This window comes from Glycine max, chromosome 17 (genome assembly GCF_000004515.6).
Source record: "Glycine max cultivar Williams 82 chromosome 17, Glycine_max_v4.0, whole genome shotgun sequence".
Classification (NCBI taxonomy): Eukaryota; Viridiplantae; Streptophyta; class Magnoliopsida; order Fabales; family Fabaceae; genus Glycine; species Glycine max.
In genome coordinates, this window is record NC_038253.2 from 2,791,868 (window position 1) to 2,808,690 (window position 16,823).

The 16,823-nt window shown below is 35.6% G+C and overlaps 4 protein-coding genes across 4 annotated transcripts; 1 reads left to right on the top strand and 3 right to left on the bottom strand.

Annotated features, from left to right (window-relative positions):
• Positions 1 to 354: 354 nt before the first annotated feature.
• LOC100812847 (30S ribosomal protein S1, chloroplastic-like) lies at positions 355 to 4,428 on the bottom strand. Its single transcript, NM_001252951.3, has 7 exons — positions 3,925 to 4,428; positions 2,985 to 3,260; positions 2,786 to 2,866; positions 2,278 to 2,559; positions 2,090 to 2,200; positions 1,356 to 1,442; positions 355 to 936 (listed from the first exon to the last, which is right to left on the bottom strand). The coding sequence occupies exons 1-7, from the start codon at positions 4,219 to 4,221 to the stop codon at positions 832 to 834; spliced, it is 1,239 nt and encodes a 412-aa protein (NP_001239880.1). The 5' UTR covers positions 4,222 to 4,428; the 3' UTR covers positions 355 to 831.
• Positions 4,429 to 5,342: 914 nt separating this feature from the next.
• Positions 5,343 to 7,739, top strand: LOC100812472 (craniofacial development protein 1). The gene is made up of 5 exons (XM_003550813.5): positions 5,343 to 5,499; positions 6,077 to 6,157; positions 6,270 to 6,394; positions 6,491 to 6,676; positions 6,968 to 7,739. Exons 1-5 carry the CDS (start codon positions 5,487 to 5,489, stop codon positions 7,331 to 7,333), a joined length of 771 nt encoding a protein of 256 aa, XP_003550861.1. The 5' UTR covers positions 5,343 to 5,486; the 3' UTR covers positions 7,334 to 7,739.
• A 1,663-nt stretch (positions 7,740 to 9,402) lies between these two features.
• Positions 9,403 to 12,576, bottom strand: LOC100788043 (leghemoglobin reductase-like). The gene is made up of 2 exons (XM_003550773.5): positions 12,023 to 12,576; positions 9,403 to 10,814 (listed from the first exon to the last, which is right to left on the bottom strand). Exons 1-2 carry the CDS (start codon positions 12,272 to 12,274, stop codon positions 9,564 to 9,566), a joined length of 1,503 nt encoding a protein of 500 aa, XP_003550821.1. The 5' UTR covers positions 12,275 to 12,576; the 3' UTR covers positions 9,403 to 9,563.
• Positions 12,577 to 13,870: 1,294 nt separating this feature from the next.
• LOC100775577 (probable protein phosphatase 2C 47) lies at positions 13,871 to 16,303 on the bottom strand. The gene is made up of 2 exons (XM_003550825.5): positions 15,957 to 16,303; positions 13,871 to 15,397 (listed from the first exon to the last, which is right to left on the bottom strand). The coding sequence occupies exons 1-2, from the start codon at positions 16,098 to 16,100 to the stop codon at positions 14,399 to 14,401; spliced, it is 1,143 nt and encodes a 380-aa protein (XP_003550873.1). The 5' UTR covers positions 16,101 to 16,303; the 3' UTR covers positions 13,871 to 14,398.
• Between the last annotated feature and the right edge of the window lie 520 nt (positions 16,304 to 16,823).

The window sequence follows — 16,823 nt, forward strand, 5'->3', positions numbered from 1 at the left end:
TTAATTTAAAATTAAAAATAATCCCTTTTCTTTCTCTTTAAAATCTTAGTCCTAAGTTATGTCAATCCGACATGACTCAAGAAAAAAACTAGGATTGGATTTATGGGTTTAATCTGATTGAATTTGTATTAATTTGATTGATTTCAGTTGGACATTAAGTTTAACAACTCCACACTTGATCATCTTGATCTGACCACATACAATTTTTACTTAAAAAAAAAACACTTGATATGATTTCTAATATAAAAAATAAAAAAGTGATTTAGTGGATGTGTTGATATGATGGAAAAAGAAAGAAAAATGAAAAAAAAAATTACAGATGTGCCGAATATGATGGAGAAAAAAAAGAGCAAAAAAAAAAATGTGGTAGAAAAAGATATGGAAGAAAAGATGACTAGATGAGTCTCTGTTTATTTTTATTGGATTCAAAATAACCTAATGCTTTTTTCCTTGAAACGTTTCGGGGGCAAGGGACGGGATAAATGTTAGACTCCTTCGCCTCTGACTTACATCCACGTAGTGACGTAGGGGTGTTTTGAAGGTTTGCTCGTGTAGATGCATAACTCTTCTAAATATTTCCGCGAAGGCAATGATAAATTTCCGTTACCTATGAACACACAAGATGAATATTTTTTCTTTTAATAAGATTTATTTCTTATTTAAGGACTAATCAGGATTCGAAGATGTAGTGATAATATGAATTAGTTCTATTTATTTAACTCACAATAATACATTGGCATCAAGACATCGTTCGGCAACAATTGATAGTTAGTTACAAACAATATTATAAAAATGTAAGCAAACAGAAAGAAAAGAGCACGCAATTCTGAATCATGATTCTTCAGCTGGTGGTACCTCACTCAAATCCAGTCCCTCTTCAGGCAAGTCTGAAGTAAATGGTCCCAGGATCCCATCACCGCTGATAGTCAATCCACTCTGCCAATCAGAAAACAATACGGGTCACAAATTAGGTCCATCAAATGAGTAAATAAATATCAAAACTCTACCATGTATGTATGGCTGTTATAGGTGATCAAAGTATGGATGATATAGGTCCAAAATAAATTGCTAACCGCTGGAAGCAGAAATGTATTCTTATCTCAAGTCAGGTAATTAAATGAGTCAGATATACCAAAGTCTTTTTTATGCAAATGCACTATGAAATTCCTTGTCTAATAAGGTCAGTTTAAATAATTATATTCTTGTCATTTCGGAAGCTCCAATAATATCTTAGCAGCAGCAAGAACCTGACTTTGTTGTGTTCATTTTATCTCCTATAGTCTCACTTAATCCTTGCAGTTTCTTAAACTTTTATTGGATTCAGAATTTTGGACAAATAATAAACCAATAAATACCTCAGGCTGGAACCTTAGCATGTCTGCACGAGCCATAGCTTCTGCTTGGGCTATTCTCTGTCTGAATGTCTGAGCCATCTCCTCCGCCTATAACAAAAAAGTTAAGGATTATGTGAGTAAATTCTCCTTCAAAAATTCCAATGCTAACAGAAATGGGTTGAATTAGATTTAAAACATGTAAGTGATGTAACACGACTAAAAGGAAAGTCTTAGAATTTGGACTTAAACCCAAAAACTAATTCAAGGGATAAAAGTTGTCTTCCACTTTTATATATATATATATGATCATATCATGAGTCAATGTAGGATATCCAATACCCCCTTCACGCTAAGGACTAGGCATATCGAATGTGAAGTTTGTAGGACTGAACATCAATGAGTGGTCCAACACCCAAAAACATCTCCCAACAACAATTACTAGGATAGACTTTGATACCATTTTAGAATTTGTGTTTAGACTTAACTCACTCCAAAGGCTAACTCATATGTGAAGGTTATTTCCCACTTATATTATTTTAGCCAGATCATTAGTCAACATAAACTCTCCAACAAATAAAACAAATAAGGAGGCCTCTTTTTTTAGCTTCCTATATGATATGAAACTATGGCATTAGATAGCTAAAAAACAGGAAGTGGAAATAAATTAAGTCTAATGAAGCATTTGATATTGCACATTTATTTTAATTTACGTATGTAATGAGTAAAAGGTTCAAGAAGCTTTCTTTGTAACATACCTTCTCAAAGACAAGCTTTGGATTGCGAATCATGTCTCCAGGTGTGGGCTCTAACTTCTTAGTGGAAAGACTTACTCGACCTCTCTCTCGGTCATGGCTTAAGATCATCACCTAAACAAATAAGAAACTTGAGATTTTTATGTCCAAGAGTCTAGGCAAACATCCACATAACATTAATATAGGTTAACCTTTAATATGTCACCAGGTTGAAGCACAGTTGAAATATCAGTTACACGGTCATGACTGATCTGACTAACGTGAAGGAGGCCATTAATTCCACCAATGTCAATGAAAGCACCATATGGCTTCAGGCTTTGAACAGAGCCAGTGACCACTGATCCAATTCCTAGCTGTGCCTGGTTGCCAGCTACGGCCTTGCGGTTGCTGAGGACAAGTCTAGATTGTTCCTCATCCACCTCCACAAACTTAAGAGGAAGCTCCTTATCAAGAAGCTCTTCTACATTTGAGTTCTGAGAAGAAAATTGCATGACTCAATTTCAATGAGAATAAAAGAAGATATTTTAGAACTGTTACATGGTATGCTGGTAAATGTCACACTAATAATTTGCAGCTATTGATTGGTAAAACACAGATTTAGTTCCCCACCCCATAATTTGAAACTCTTTGACATACAGAAAGTTTAAACTTGATGCGAGTCCATAAATGTCAATATAGCTGCTCAAGTCAAGAGCTAACCGTTGATATTTGAGACAATGGAACAAACCCTCTAAGCCCTTCCAACTCAGCCACCACTCCACCTTTGTTCACCCCCACAATCTGTTAACACAATAAATAAACCAATAATCTTAAGATCAAATTAACCTTATTGCAGAGTGGTAATAGGAGTAACTGAATCCAACAACACAGTCTCATAGTACGAGGAAAGGAAACCCACCTTACCCTTGACTGTGACATCTTCAGCTTGAAGCTGTCTACAACGTTCCCATGCAAGGTCAAACTGAAGAGACCTTAAACTCAAGACCAAGCTATCATCTATTGAGTTCTCACCAATGATCAAAAACTCCTCTTTGAACCCAGGAACTAAGCCTGCTTCTTCAACATGCTTAACCCTGTGGATGCACGCCTCTTGCAGTGGCAAATATGCCGAAGACTTTGCAGTGATATCAACAACTGCTCCATTGTTATCTGTGTAGAACACAGTGCCTTTAATCTGAGTGAAAAATGCACCCATCATTAACTAGGCCCAGTTTTAGATAAACTTGTCCATAAACACTAATGAGACAAGAGAATAAGGTCCTGATTGAATAGACTTTTCCATAAGTAAAGCAGAAGAAAATAACAAGATATAACGAATTGAACTTTTATAAACTAAATTCAATTATGCATGATTTGATTTCAGCTCATAGAAGTTTAATTCATTTTACCTTCTTACTTAGGTTATGCAGAAGTTTATCCAAATAGATCTTTAGAAGATATAATGAATTGAGCCTCCGGTAAATTAAAAAATCAATTTATATAAGCCTGTTTGGATAAACTTGTTCAGAAATCCTTACAGGAGAAGAAAATAAAAAGAAAAAAATGCAATTAACTTCTTCATAAGCTAAAATGAGTTAAAATTAGCTTATGCATAAGTTAATTTGTAGAAATTCTCTGGTATAACTTCTCTAAAAGATGATTTTCAACTTATGGATAAGCGATTAGCTTATGGAGAAACTCGTTTATTTATTTATTTTGTCTCCTAAAAGTGGTTCTAAATAAGCTTTTATAGAGAGAGAGCCTTATTAGAGAAGTTTAGTTCTATTGATCTTTAAAATTTTGCTCAGTTAGAAGTGTTAGAGAGAAGTTTAGTTGAATGCAAAAGGTGAGGGAAAGACCTTGCCGCCAACTTCAGAATCGAAGTCGTACTTGTCAAGAGCAGCAGTGAAGTCTTCGATGGTGAAGGAAACACCTTCCATTGGAGCATTGCGGCATCTCTCGTAGGCTTCTTCGAAGAGTTTCTTAAGCCTCGCTCTCTCTTTGTTCTGCGCATTGGCTATTGCTATTGAGTTCGCAATGGTAATTGAAACGCGCTTTTGGGATTGTTGGGTCCAAAGAGAAGGTTTGGAGAAGAGAGAAGAAGATGAGAGTGGGGAGCACTTGAGCCCGCTGAATTGCAGAGGCAGAGACCCCATGTCTGTGATGATGCCATTGCCTCAGATAAGGTCTCACTCTTATTATCACCCACTCACACCTCTTTCACTTTCTTTCCAAAATGGATAACGTGCTGCAACTTTAACCGTACTATTCTTACAAATTTATAAACTACTAATTATTATTAGAAAAATTCAAGTACTGCACTAATATACTAATATTATTCAAATTTTCAGTATTATTATAGACCAATTTATGGGACATATTTAATTTTAAAAATGTGTTTTTAATCCAAAAGTTAATGTACTACTGCAAAATTTCATTGCAAGTATCTAGTAGGATAATTATGTTTGATTTTCTATTTATAAAATTATGTTTTTGTCAATGTTAATCACACCTCCCAAGGCAAAGAAAATATTTTTTCTTTTCTTTTTAACAGAAAATACTCGTTCTTAATTCATGTATCTTTTGCTAATGGTAGATTTAGTTTATGTACTTTTAAAAATGATTGAATTTTATCTTACACACGATTGTGATCTTATGATAGTTTAAATACAATTATGATAATATAATAATGTAAGATATAATAAACAAGTTAAAAAAAAATAGATTATATATTGATAAAATGATCTTATATTATTATTTAATTATAATTCATTAGGTATGATAAATTTGTTGATTTAATGATATTTATTCTAAAAATTATGTGATTAAATGATAATATAAAATTGTTTGTTCTAATAATAAAATAGTTTTATATTATCGTTATAATATAAATGATTATTTAAATTATTTTAAAATAATTATTTTAATAATTAAAAAACTTATCATATGATGAATTGTAATTAGATAAACATGTAAAAAAAATTAGACTTTTCTTATGCATAATCATTTTTTTCATTATACAAAATATATAATACTGATGGTGTTATACAAAATATATTCACTTAAAATATACTAAATAAATAAATAAAAAAGTAAAAATGCTTGAAAAGTACTAAAGTAAGAAGACAAATTTTTAAAAGAATTAAATAAGCAGTTTTATGTTTTCTATGTTTATCTAAAGAAACTCTGCTTAAAAAAAACTATTTTTGTTAATTATTTTGAGAAATAAATCCTATTAAAAAAACATTTATTTTAAAACAGCCCAAAAACTCGAGAAGAATAGAGAAGTTAAGAGGGGCGATTTTGGAAAATAAAATGGAAGGAGGAATGGCAGGAATACACGATTACACAGAGTAGAGAGGGAGGGGAGGGCAAAGCCAAAGGGGTTTCGTTGTGTTGTGTTACTCCGCCAGCGGTAGAGATGAGCTCAGCCGGTAAAACCTTTTTCTTTTAGATTCCATTCATTCTTCATTCTCTTTTTCACTTTTCAATCTCAATGTCCATCTATAATTCGATTTGCCTCAAATCTCATTTACGCACTTCATTATGCATATCTAAAAAAATTATATTTTTGTTTCCACACTCTCTTTTACTAGATTTTTGTGCTAGTGGTTACTGTTGAAACCCTATTTCACTACATTTTCCTCTTGATTTATTTTAACGTTTGATTTCTTGCTGGTTGCTGTTTTTTTTTCTTCTTGCTGTGAAGATTCTTTTGTTAGTTTTTTGCATTTCCTATTGTTGGAGACTCCCCCTTCATTTTGTAAAAGGTAATCTGGATTTAGGTCCAAACTAGTTTGCATGTTAACTTATACATGGGGGAAAGGTAATGGTAAATAAGGCTTCTTTTTTTCTTCATGGTTGAATACATAATTCAGCTAATATTGCTAGGAAAGTCTGTGGTCATGTGTTTTTGAAGTGGTTTTATCGTTGTAGATTGTCCAGTTTTTTCTTGTGTGGGTATAAAATGGAGTTGCTGCTTTGAATCATAATTTAGTTTTTATGTTTCAGATACCTTCAATGCGAGTTCTGCTGAGTCTGTCAAAGAACCTGTTATAGGGTCAAGTCTAGAAGTAAAACAGGATGATGCTGGTGAGGTTTTGGTTTCAATACACATGTTGAAATTTTGGTTTTTCTTTGGTAATGATTGTGTCTGTTTGTTGGGAATAAACTTGCTCACATCACATGATCCTTGTCTTGCTAGAAATAAAAGCTCAAGTTGATGCCATGTGGGAACAAATGAATAAAGGAGTATCTAATAAGACCCTCAACAAATTTACAAGCAAGCCTAATTCCACTTCCAAGAAAACTGCAAAAAAGTCATCTTCTGTAAGTCCCTGCTGTTGCTCTCTTCTTCAAGCCTTTGTAAAAAAAGTAAACAGTTATGGAGTTTTATTTCTTTCAACCTGATTACTTTGAACATAGAACTGGATGTCTTATTTGGGTTTGGCACCAACGGCAACTGAATCCCTTGGGCAAGGTGCTTCCAAGAATGGACCTGGCGTGCTGCAGAGCAGTACTAGTGATGAAGTCAAGAAGCTTGCTGCTGCTGCTCTTGCAGCAGTGAAAGATGATGCTGCCATAGCTGCCTCAAGCAGGGGGAAACTTGTGGTAAGCATATTGCTATCCATTGCACCTATTTTTGGGTCATGTGCTAATCTCTGGCTGAAATGGGAAAATTTTGAGCTATTAGCCAAATGAAAGAGGATATATATATATATATATATATATATATATATATATAATTTGTGCTTTGAAATTTTATTTTATTTATTATTTTCAAATTCAATATACAACCAGACATGCCCAAATTATATCAAAGAATGCTTTTGACATAGGGGTGCCTATTGTTAAGCCAAACACAATTTTAAGTATAACATGCACCAATCATTCCTTTATCAGATTACTGAGGTTCGGGACTTTGCTGGTCAAGATATTGAAGTTAAAAAGCTTGTAGATTCTGACTCAAAGGAGGCAATGGAAAGAGCCAAAGCTCCTCCACTTTCTGCAGTGGATGCTGTCCTTGAACAAATCAAGAAGAAACAGAAGCTCAGTGTACTGGATAAGACCAAAAAGGACTGGGGTGAATTTAAGGAAGAAAAGAGGCTGGAAGAAGAGCTTGATGCTTATAAGAAGAGCTCTAACCAGTATCTGGACAAGGTTTCTTTCTTACAGCGAGCAGATTACCGTGAGTTTGAGCGAGAGAGAGATGCACGACTGGCTTTGCAATCCAGGAAGCGACCAGATAATATGCAAGAGGATGACTGAAGGTAGTTGAAGACTCTGAGTTATTACTACCTTCGGGGAATTATGTATGGTTTTGTAGTGAGTTGATGGTGCAGGTGCTATAGTTCCTGGGAAGGTCTTGGTCTCTGGATAGGTAAAAGACCTTTGATCACATTAATGGGGTATGAATGATGCATTTTGAGGTTTGAGATTTGAAATGCTTTTCAATGACATGGTACTTAACGTGGGAGGTAAAAATAGGGGGCTAGAGAGAAACAGCTGTCAATTTTAGACTGACATTATTATAGTTTATTCCGTTCCTTGAGAGCCTCAAAGAAGCATTCACTACTCGCTGAAGGTAGTTTCAAAGAACTCATTTTGTGTCTGTCCATTATTTGGTTGTTTGAATTCCTCTAAAGTAAATATTGGGACACGATTTTCTTGCAAAGCAATTCGAACTTAGTTTCAAGACAGAAGAGATCGTGTGCATATGCGAATCCTATAAGAAAACAACTACCGTGAGTTTTATATGCTGTTTTTTTTTTCGGTAGCTAAATAGTTATTTTATTTTATTGTCTTCGATGATAGTATTTTCAAAGGTATGATTGTGAAGTTAATTCTTTAAAAATTGTCACGACTAGAAGTCTTTAAAATCATCTTCTGCAGAGCTTAAACTTTGATCTTTTGTATTTCTGTGCGGCTTGTTAAATTGGTTTTGTAATCATAATAAAAATATAAAATATTTTTTTAATTAAGTCTATACCTTGACAATCTGTAAACCATTATGCAGAAAAGTTTTGTATTTCTGCTTATAACTATCGTGCCGAAAGCTTCATTGCCCAACAGTTACCACTTGGCTCTGAAATAAAAGGTAACTGCAACATAATATAATTAATTTCACTTAATATTTTTTGTTTACAAGACTACATATGTCTTCCTTTATTTTTATTTAAGAAATTACAACGGTCTGTACCGAAGGACACGACTAAACTACAAATACTATTGACTCGAACGATGCCATGCACAATAGCACTCATGAAAAACCTATCAATCCACGTCACTCTGTAGGTAGGTAGAGATAAGAAGGCATAATAGTGGTAGGAGTCATTGGCTCATCTCTAAGAAAACATCTTATTTTGAAATCTTAATTATTTTTTTTTGGATACTGCAATGTTATATCACTCAAGATTTCTTTTATTTTTTATATCTCATTTTGAGATCTTAAATTATTTTTTATAAATCTTATAAGAATGGGATGTAAATCAATTTTGTAAAAAAAGTAAAAAATTAATTTTTTTTTAAATGAATGCAAAACTTGACGGATTTCAGATCTCCACATGGATCTTAACGGATCTCAACGAGATTAAATTTTGAGACTAAAATCTCCTTGTAAGATCTGTTATCGGAGATATTCTTATGTCCCCAGGTCACTAATTTAACCTTTTCAGCATTGAGCAGATATCAGCCCCCAGGCATGAAGAATTCATGTGTGACAGTTTATGCACTATGCTCAGAGCCACTTGATATTGTTTAATGCATTCAAATTTTTGTCCTCGTGCTACCCTTGTCGAAAAATTAAATGGGCATTTATGTTAGGCTCTGGACGAGGTTGTAGTTCATCTACACGGAATTTGTTTTTCCTCTCAAGTTATACCGGAGCATAATTTTGGTCTAGTTTCAACCTGAAGATATCGTAATAACATGCCAATCCTCTTCTAATGCTATTGCAGATTATTTAAAGCAATTCTATCACTCTTTATCTATCTATCTTGTCCAATGTTGATGGTTCCTTTGCATTGAAATTTACTCCAGTGCAGACGAGTAAAATACTTCACGGATAAAACTAATCGTGAACCAAGATAACATGCTTCATTGCCTTTTTATTACTTTAATATAACTAAGTTTTTAATTGTTTGTGCCAGTAAAAATGTCCTCTGCTCGTGCAAGAATTACTGCAATGAGAAAAAATGGGTAGATAAAAAATAATTTATAAATACCCAACAATGTGTTAATCAGAACCGTCCCACACTCCCATTAAGTTGTCTTCACCCTGTCAGAATTACAATATTGTCCCAGAGAGAAGGGGAGATATATATATTATTCAACAAGGATAAGAACAACACAATCATTCCTCTTATTATGCAAACAAGTAAACAAGGGGCTAATTTGCATTTAAAAACCTGAATCTAAATTTAACACAGGATGTATCATCTCCAAGTCATTGTAAAATTCTTGGACAAAAATGAAAACAAGAAGTAGCAACCGGCTCCTTTTAAATGTGAATGGGCTTGTCATAAGTGGCCATTGCGGCTTCTTTCACAGCCTCGCTCATTGTTGGATGTGCATGGCACACACGTGCAATGTCCTCACTAGATGCATCATACTGTAGTGCTATTGCTGCTTCATGAATAAGCTCTCCTGCATTGGGTGCCATAATGTGCACTCCCAATATCTTGTCTGTCTCCTTTTCAGCCAATATCTTCACCAGTCCTTCAGCATTGTCAATTGCCTTAGCTCTGCTATTAGCCATGAACGGGAACTTGCCAACACGGTATTCAACTCCAAGTTCCTTCACCTGCTCCTCTGTCTTCCCAACAGATGCAACCTCGGGCATTGTATAGACAACACCGGGGACTTTGTCATAATCCACATGGCCCACCTTACCAGCTATGTACTCAACACAAGCAACACCGTCTTCTTCTGCCTTGTGTGCCAACATTGGGCCTGGAATTACATCTCCAATTGCATAAACACCAGAGACATTTGTGGCAAATCGTTCGTTTACCAAAATCCGTCCAATCTTGTCAGTTTCAACACCTATCTTGTCCAATCCAAGTCCAGCAGTGAATGGAGTCCTACCAGCAGATACAAGGACAACATCTGCTTCAAGTGTAGTTTGATCACCACCAGCAGCCGGTTCAAGAGTTAGCTTCACACCATCCCCAGAAGTATCAACTCCAACTACCTTTGTCTTCAGCTTGAATTTCAGGCCTTGCTTCTCAAGAGAACGCTGAAACTGCTTTCGGACCTCTGCATCCATGGTTGGAACAATCTCCGATGCAAATTCAACAACTGTTATCTCGGTGCCAAGACGGCCCCATACGGAGCCCATTTCCAGCCCAATGTAGCCTGCCCCAATGACTACGAGTCTCTTGGGGATTTCAGTCAAAGCAAGAGCCCCCGTTGATGATACGACTTTCTTTTCATCAATAGTGACGCCAGGCAATGATTTCACATCCGAGCCAGTGGCAATTATAATATGCTTGCCTTTCACAACAGTATTTCCACCTTCAGTGGTGTCCACAGAGACTTCAGATGGTGAAACAAATTTGCCATAACCTTTGACATAGTTTACCTTGTTTTTCTTGAATAGACCTTCAATACCCTTGGTAAGATTAGAAACTGCTTTATCTTTTTGGGCCATCATGGCTGGCAAATCAACCTCAACAGATGAAAACTTGACCCCATGGTTGGCAAATGCATGTTTAGCCTCATGATACATGTGGGAAGAATGCAGAAGTGCCTGTACCAAAATATGAAGGTACCGCAAATGAGTACATGGGTCTCTAGAATATTATATCCATTATTCTTTTAAAACTATATATGGAATTACAATGTCAGCAAAACCATAACCTTTTCCCACTAGGTGAGATCCACGGCATAGATCAAATGATGCCATTGAATTGAGTCAAACATCAATTATTTGAAGAGAACATTTACTTTTAAGTATGATAGCATATTTGCTTAAAAATACACAATGATGGAGATCATGGCAGTTAATACAGAAAATTTTAAGACAAGAAGTTCGAATATAATCTGCGGCAGGATATAAATAGACTTTGTATGGAAAATTAAATAAACAACAATGAACGAAATGTAATTGATGCCCTATTTGGATAAACTTCTCCATAAACACTTATAGGAGAAGAAAATAAGACAAAATGAAATAAGCTTCCCCATAAGCTAGAAATAAGCTTTAGGAGAAGCTAATATGAAAAGGCTTCTATAAAGTAGTTTATACATAAGCTAATTTTAGCTTATTTGATTTTTGCTTCTTTCTTCTTCTTTTTTTTCTTACAAGTACTTGGAGAAGTTTATCCAAACATACTCTTAGATTAATTGAGTTATTTCTACAAGTTATCAACTTATTCATCCCAGCTTATGGAGAAGTTAGACGTGAGAGCTTCTATAAAAATTTAGTGCATAAGTTGATTTTAACATGCAGGAAAAACGTAATTCATTTTACCGTTTTATTTTCTTTTTCCCTATAAGTATTCATGGAGAATTTAATCCAAACAGTGCCTTACTGTACAAAAATTAGCAGGCAGAGGCAAGCTAAACGATGCCCCTCTTCCAGCCAATATTCCATTTGAGACCTTAATTTCAACCAAACAACTCATTCACACCAAAAATAGTGCAGGAGAAGAGAAACATAAAATTCGCCTATACTTGCACTCAATTCCGACACATAAAAGTGCTGATAAAAACACAAATCGAAATGAAACCCATGCTCATACAGACTTCATCAACTTCACTCCATCATAATTACTACCTTATCATAACAAAACAACTTGTTCTCACACTCCAAAAAAATTGGCAACACCATAAACACATCTAACTAGAAATTAAAAAAAGATAAGAACCAGAAACAACACAAGATTTAAACGAACTAGAAAATGAATTCCGAATGCCACACACAAACAGAAAAGCGGTTTGAAAAAGAAAATGAACCTTGGAAGGGATGCATCCGACGTTGAGGCAGGTACCGCCGAGAGTGCCACGCTTTTCGATGCAAGTGGTTTTCAGACCGAGCTGCGCGGCTTTGATGGCGGCCACGTAGCCGCCGGGACCGCCGCCGATGACGACGACGTCGTTTTCGTCAGATCCGGACGCGAATCCCCTCCAGCTTGTCAGACAAAACGACGACCTCGACGACAAAACGACGGCGTAACCCTTCCGTCGAGCCAGGCTTGCCATCGCCATGAATATGATCTTTCTTTCTTTTTTCGATTCGATTTGATTTGAGCTCTTGTTCTTCACCACCTAAAGGCCACTACTCTTTTGTTTTTCTCACGCCCTAACACAAAGCATGCTCTTTTTCTTTATTATATAACCATCATGGTAATAATAACAACAAATAATTAATATCTCGATTCCATCTCAGCCCTTAGATCATTGCTGATGCACATTCTAGTCCTCCATTTTCATTTATTTTTTTCGGCGAATTATTCTTTTTAGCTTTTGGTTTTCTCACCTGCAAATTCAACCTTTACTTTGGACCGCTGATCTTGTTTGTGATAACGTTGCCTTTTAGTATTAAATTGCTTTTTATTATTATTATTATTATTATTATTTATTCTACTTGGTGGCATGGCTGTGCTATTTGGACGAAGAATCAAATTAGGCACGGACATTTATTTTTTAAGACATCCTTATTCTATTAATTTGTATTTCTTTACTTTTAGTAATACTCTTTTGTTTTCTGTTTTTTCTTTAAAAAAATAATTCAAATTTTATTTAAAACTTTTTATAGTATTATTTAGATAAAATATTTTGATATTTTTATCATAAGATAAACAATATTACTTTTAAAAAATTATATTATAAAATTATTGGACAAGACTAATTTTCAAAATTGTAAATTATGCATGTTCACCTCTCCTTTTCCATTTAAATTCAAGTTGTGGAAAATTCAGACAAAAAAATATCATGGTAAGTTGGATTTGGAGATTGGCAAATTAAACCTATTATATATATATATATATATATATATATATATATATATATATATATTTACAGAATTAAACCTATTATCTTACTAAATACCAATCACTTGATTTTATCATTTAAACAAATAATATATCGGAATGAGTAGAAAAGACTTGAATTCCTCAGACAAAATCTTTTCTATACATAAATCAAGAATCGAAGTGTAAGCATGTTCAAGGAGTTATTGGTAGTTGTAATCTTGTATCTATATGGTCATTGGAGGACCATATACTTAATCAAATAGATGTAGCAAGAGAAAAACCACAATTCGCGGAGCATTGCTTCAGTCTATATTCATTAAAGGCTACTACGATAAAAGATCAGTTATAACATACACGACTCTTTCTTTATAGCATTCTTTAATCAAGTAAAATTCAAGGCTGATACATTCAATAGAAATGTAAATATTCTAGCGCGTTAAATACAATGCTTACTAAGTTTTTTGTGTAGTGAACTCCAGATAAAGAGTTAGTACAACGGTCTGTTTTGAAATTGAAGTTTAATGGTTACAAACGGTGGAAATTTACATATTTTTACAAATCTTCTTTGGGCAGAAACAGCTGCCATATATTTAGGATGTGAAAGATAAGGCATTGGATCCATGGAGTTGTAGATTGGAAGCTTCTTACTTCTGGAAGCATGGATGCCACATAGCAAATATCCCTAGTCATACGTTTGAAAGGATTTAGATAACGAAATAACGGCCTTATACACCTTACCATATAGCCTGAGTATTTGGTTGGACAAGGGCAACTGACAGGCTCCATCCCTCCCTCTCCTTCCAAAAGACAAAAATAACTGAAAATAACATTTCTATTAACACTCCTTTTTATTAATAAATAAAGGATAACGGAGAAAAATTCATCACATAAGATAAGCGATTTAGTTTGTGTGATGCCAAAGGATGATGTTGTCCCATGACATAGGCCATAGCCCTACCAGTTGATAAGATGGGCCAAGCATATCCATCCATATAACATGGAGGATCCAAGAACAACAAACAAGAAACTCAACCATGCATTCGGCTATCCTATGTCTCAGACAACCCCTCATTTTTATTTACAGAAGCAGCAACAATGTAAAATGGGAACGGCCATGGTGGGGACCGAATCTAATCCGCCAAAATTAGCTAGCAATTGTCTCTACATGTACCAAACATAACCCAGAAAAAACACCTCCCAATTAAATAAATCCAAACACCTTCTACCCCCTAACCAAATATCCCTTCTATCCCTACAAAACTGCTGGCTGCTTTTTAGCTCTCTCTGAAACAGCCTAAAAAACAGATTAATTTTTTAAGAAAGGAACATTTGTCAATCACAAGAATTGCATTTACAATCAATTTCCCTCAATCAAGCTCTTCAATCTATTACGGGCCTCTTCAGACAAACTGCAAGCTTTGAATCTTCTCCTTTGGGGTGGACATGATTCAACAATGCTTTCAATGGGCGACAAGCATACAACAATTACAGTGAGATTATCTGATGTATTTAGGCGCAATGCTTCCTTGACTAGCTCTCCGGCACATTGCTGTGGGTCATCATGCCTTCTTAATCCTCGGCGAACAAGACTAACTGCAACTTGGCTAGACATTACATCCCAAATCCCATCACACCCAATGATCAAGAACTCATCACCCTCAGTCAATGTAACCAGCCGAACATCTGGCTCAGCAATAAGAGGGGATGCAGCACCAAGTGGAAATTTCAAGTCCCAATCCCCAAGGGCTCGAGTTACTGAAAGATAACCATTGAGATATCCATCATCAATGAACCCACCTAACTCCTCCACCCTCCTCTTCTCTGGTAGATAACTTGGCCTGTGATCATTAGACATCTCAACAGCCACACCTCTCCGGCAAAGAACTGCTCGGCAGTCACCAGCATTAGCAACAAGCAAATGCCTTCCAAGCACAAGGGCAGTCAATGCAGTAGTCCCACAAGAACTACCAACAGTTTGTTCATCAGCCAAGGCAAGATCTGCCCGTAGAAAAGCTCTCCGATGGGAATCCTCCAATTTCTGTAGAAAAAACGCATCAGCATCATACGACTGCAGCATGTCTGCATCTTCAAAAAACAACCTCATAGCATTCCTCTTAACAAAGGCTGCTGCATCAGGCCCCCCATGGCCATCAAAAACTGCATAAAATGCACTCGGTATCGGACACTTGAACACAAATCCAAGATGAGCTCCCAGATCATCAATACAAATGTGTTCATCATCCATAGAAACGCGCGGTCCAATCTCGGCATAGCTACCAGAACGCACATTTGGGAAAAAATTCATCGCAGGGGCCTCCAAAATGGAATCTTTAATGATCTCAGAGCAACTCACTGCCTGATACATATTTAACAAAAAAGTCAGCACAACAAGAACAAATCGATCAACTCTGAAGTGTTAAAGAAAAAACAAACAGAAAAAACATGAACCTGATCATCATCAAACTAAGATCATAAAGCCTACCAGCACGAAATTACTAAGATCATAGCACGCTATTTTAACTAATTTCATCTGATGAATAAATTTCATCAAAATTCCACCCTCCACTTTGTTGTGCGTTGGAGGAGAGGTGATAATATACAATACATGGTAAGCAGCCTAGGTTAAAGGTAATTAATGAATAAATAAAACACCCAATTCCAAATTCTACTTCCAAAATTCAGATTCATAAACTCAGCAACCACTAGGGGAGTATTGGATCTTCCCCACATTTATCAATCAATGAAACATAACCAAATCCACAGACCCGATTCAGATTTGACAAAAAAACTAACCTAAAAGGATTGAAAACTAATTCGTTCAACCAAATCAAACAAGTACCAACCCCGGTTGAACGCAAACCCAAAAGGAAGAAAAAAAACGGATTCAAAGCGAGGTGTTAAGAGGAAAACCATACTTGGCCAAAGATCGGAACAGGAGGTGAAGGTGATTTGGGTGAAACCTCAACCTTCACGTTGTGTTCTTGAGCCACGCAAATATGATACTTCACGTCCAACATCGGAATGTTCTGCTGACAGATAATTTCCGCTTCCGCTACCATCTTCTGGCTCACGATAATCTTGAATCGCCGTTTCGCAACGAAATTAATCACTAGGGTTTCCTGAATTGAATTTGAAGCGTTCGAAATTGGGGTTTTCTTTGAAGAAGAAGAATTACAGTGACAAAATTAGGTCTTTCTCCTTTTTCTTTTTCTCTTTTTCTTTCTTTCTCTTTCTGTGTGTCTGCTGTTAATTCTGCGCACATACTTAAAGGGTGCTTAATTCGACGCGCTTATAAGCACGTCGGTGCGCGTGGAATGAAAACTCAACAATGCCCCTTAAACGCGGTGTCGTATCGTGTATTATTTTCTCTCTTTCGAGACACTTCGAATGAAAGGGTATATTTGTGACGCGAGGAAAAGAACGTGGAATCGTCACGCCTCTTCTCACGTAGTTCTCGTTCGTGAATGTTCGAAATGACAGAGTTACCCCTACGTTTGCTTACGATTAACGTTACGTTAGATTAGTAACCCACAGATTTTGATTAATTAATTGATGCAATTTTTAGTAAGTTTTAACTTTGCGGCTAAGCTCGTGCCAATCCATTTACTGTTCAAGGTTGAGGTTGCGTATAAGTAATTGTTCCTTTGCGTTGAGGCGTTGACTAATAAGTGGTAGTGAATAACTAACAACCACGTCAAGAGAACAAAAACCAAAAATAGTGCCTATTATGGATGCATGTAAAATATTCCAATGATTATTAACACGAAGGAAGTTGTGATTAT

What these genes read in the sequence shown, in the direction of transcription:
- LOC100812847 (NM_001252951.3), bottom strand. Translation starts at nt 4,221, where the DNA reads ATGGGGTCTCTGCCTCTGCAATTCAGCGGGCTCAAGTGCTCCCCACTC. An exon ending in ATTCTGAAGTTGGCGGCAAG is followed by an intron (nt 3,261 to 3,924) that starts GTCTTTCCCTCA and finishes TTTTTCACTCAG; the next exon opens with ATTAAAGGCACTGTGTTCTA. An exon ending in CATTGTCTCAAATATCAACG is followed by an intron (nt 2,560 to 2,785) that starts GTTAGCTCTTGA and finishes TTTTCTTCTCAG; the next exon opens with AACTCAAATGTAGAAGAGCT.
- LOC100788043 (XM_003550773.5), bottom strand. Translation starts at nt 12,274, where the DNA reads ATGGCGATGGCAAGCCTGGCTCGACGGAAGGGTTACGCCGTCGTTTTG. An exon ending in TCGGATGCATCCCTTCCAAG is followed by an intron (nt 10,815 to 12,022) that starts GTTCATTTTCTT and finishes ATTTTGGTACAG; the next exon opens with GCACTTCTGCATTCTTCCCA.
- LOC100775577 (XM_003550825.5), bottom strand. Translation starts at nt 16,100, where the DNA reads ATGGTAGCGGAAGCGGAAATTATCTGTCAGCAGAACATTCCGATGTTG. An exon ending in CTGTTCCGATCTTTGGCCAA is followed by an intron (nt 15,398 to 15,956) that starts GTATGGTTTTCC and finishes AATATGTATCAG; the next exon opens with GCAGTGAGTTGCTCTGAGAT.
- LOC100812472 (XM_003550813.5), top strand. An exon ending in AGTAAAACAGGATGATGCTG is followed by an intron (nt 6,158 to 6,269) that starts GTGAGGTTTTGG and finishes TTGTCTTGCTAG; the next exon opens with AAATAAAAGCTCAAGTTGAT. An exon ending in CTGCAAAAAAGTCATCTTCT is followed by an intron (nt 6,395 to 6,490) that starts GTAAGTCCCTGC and finishes CTTTGAACATAG; the next exon opens with AACTGGATGTCTTATTTGGG.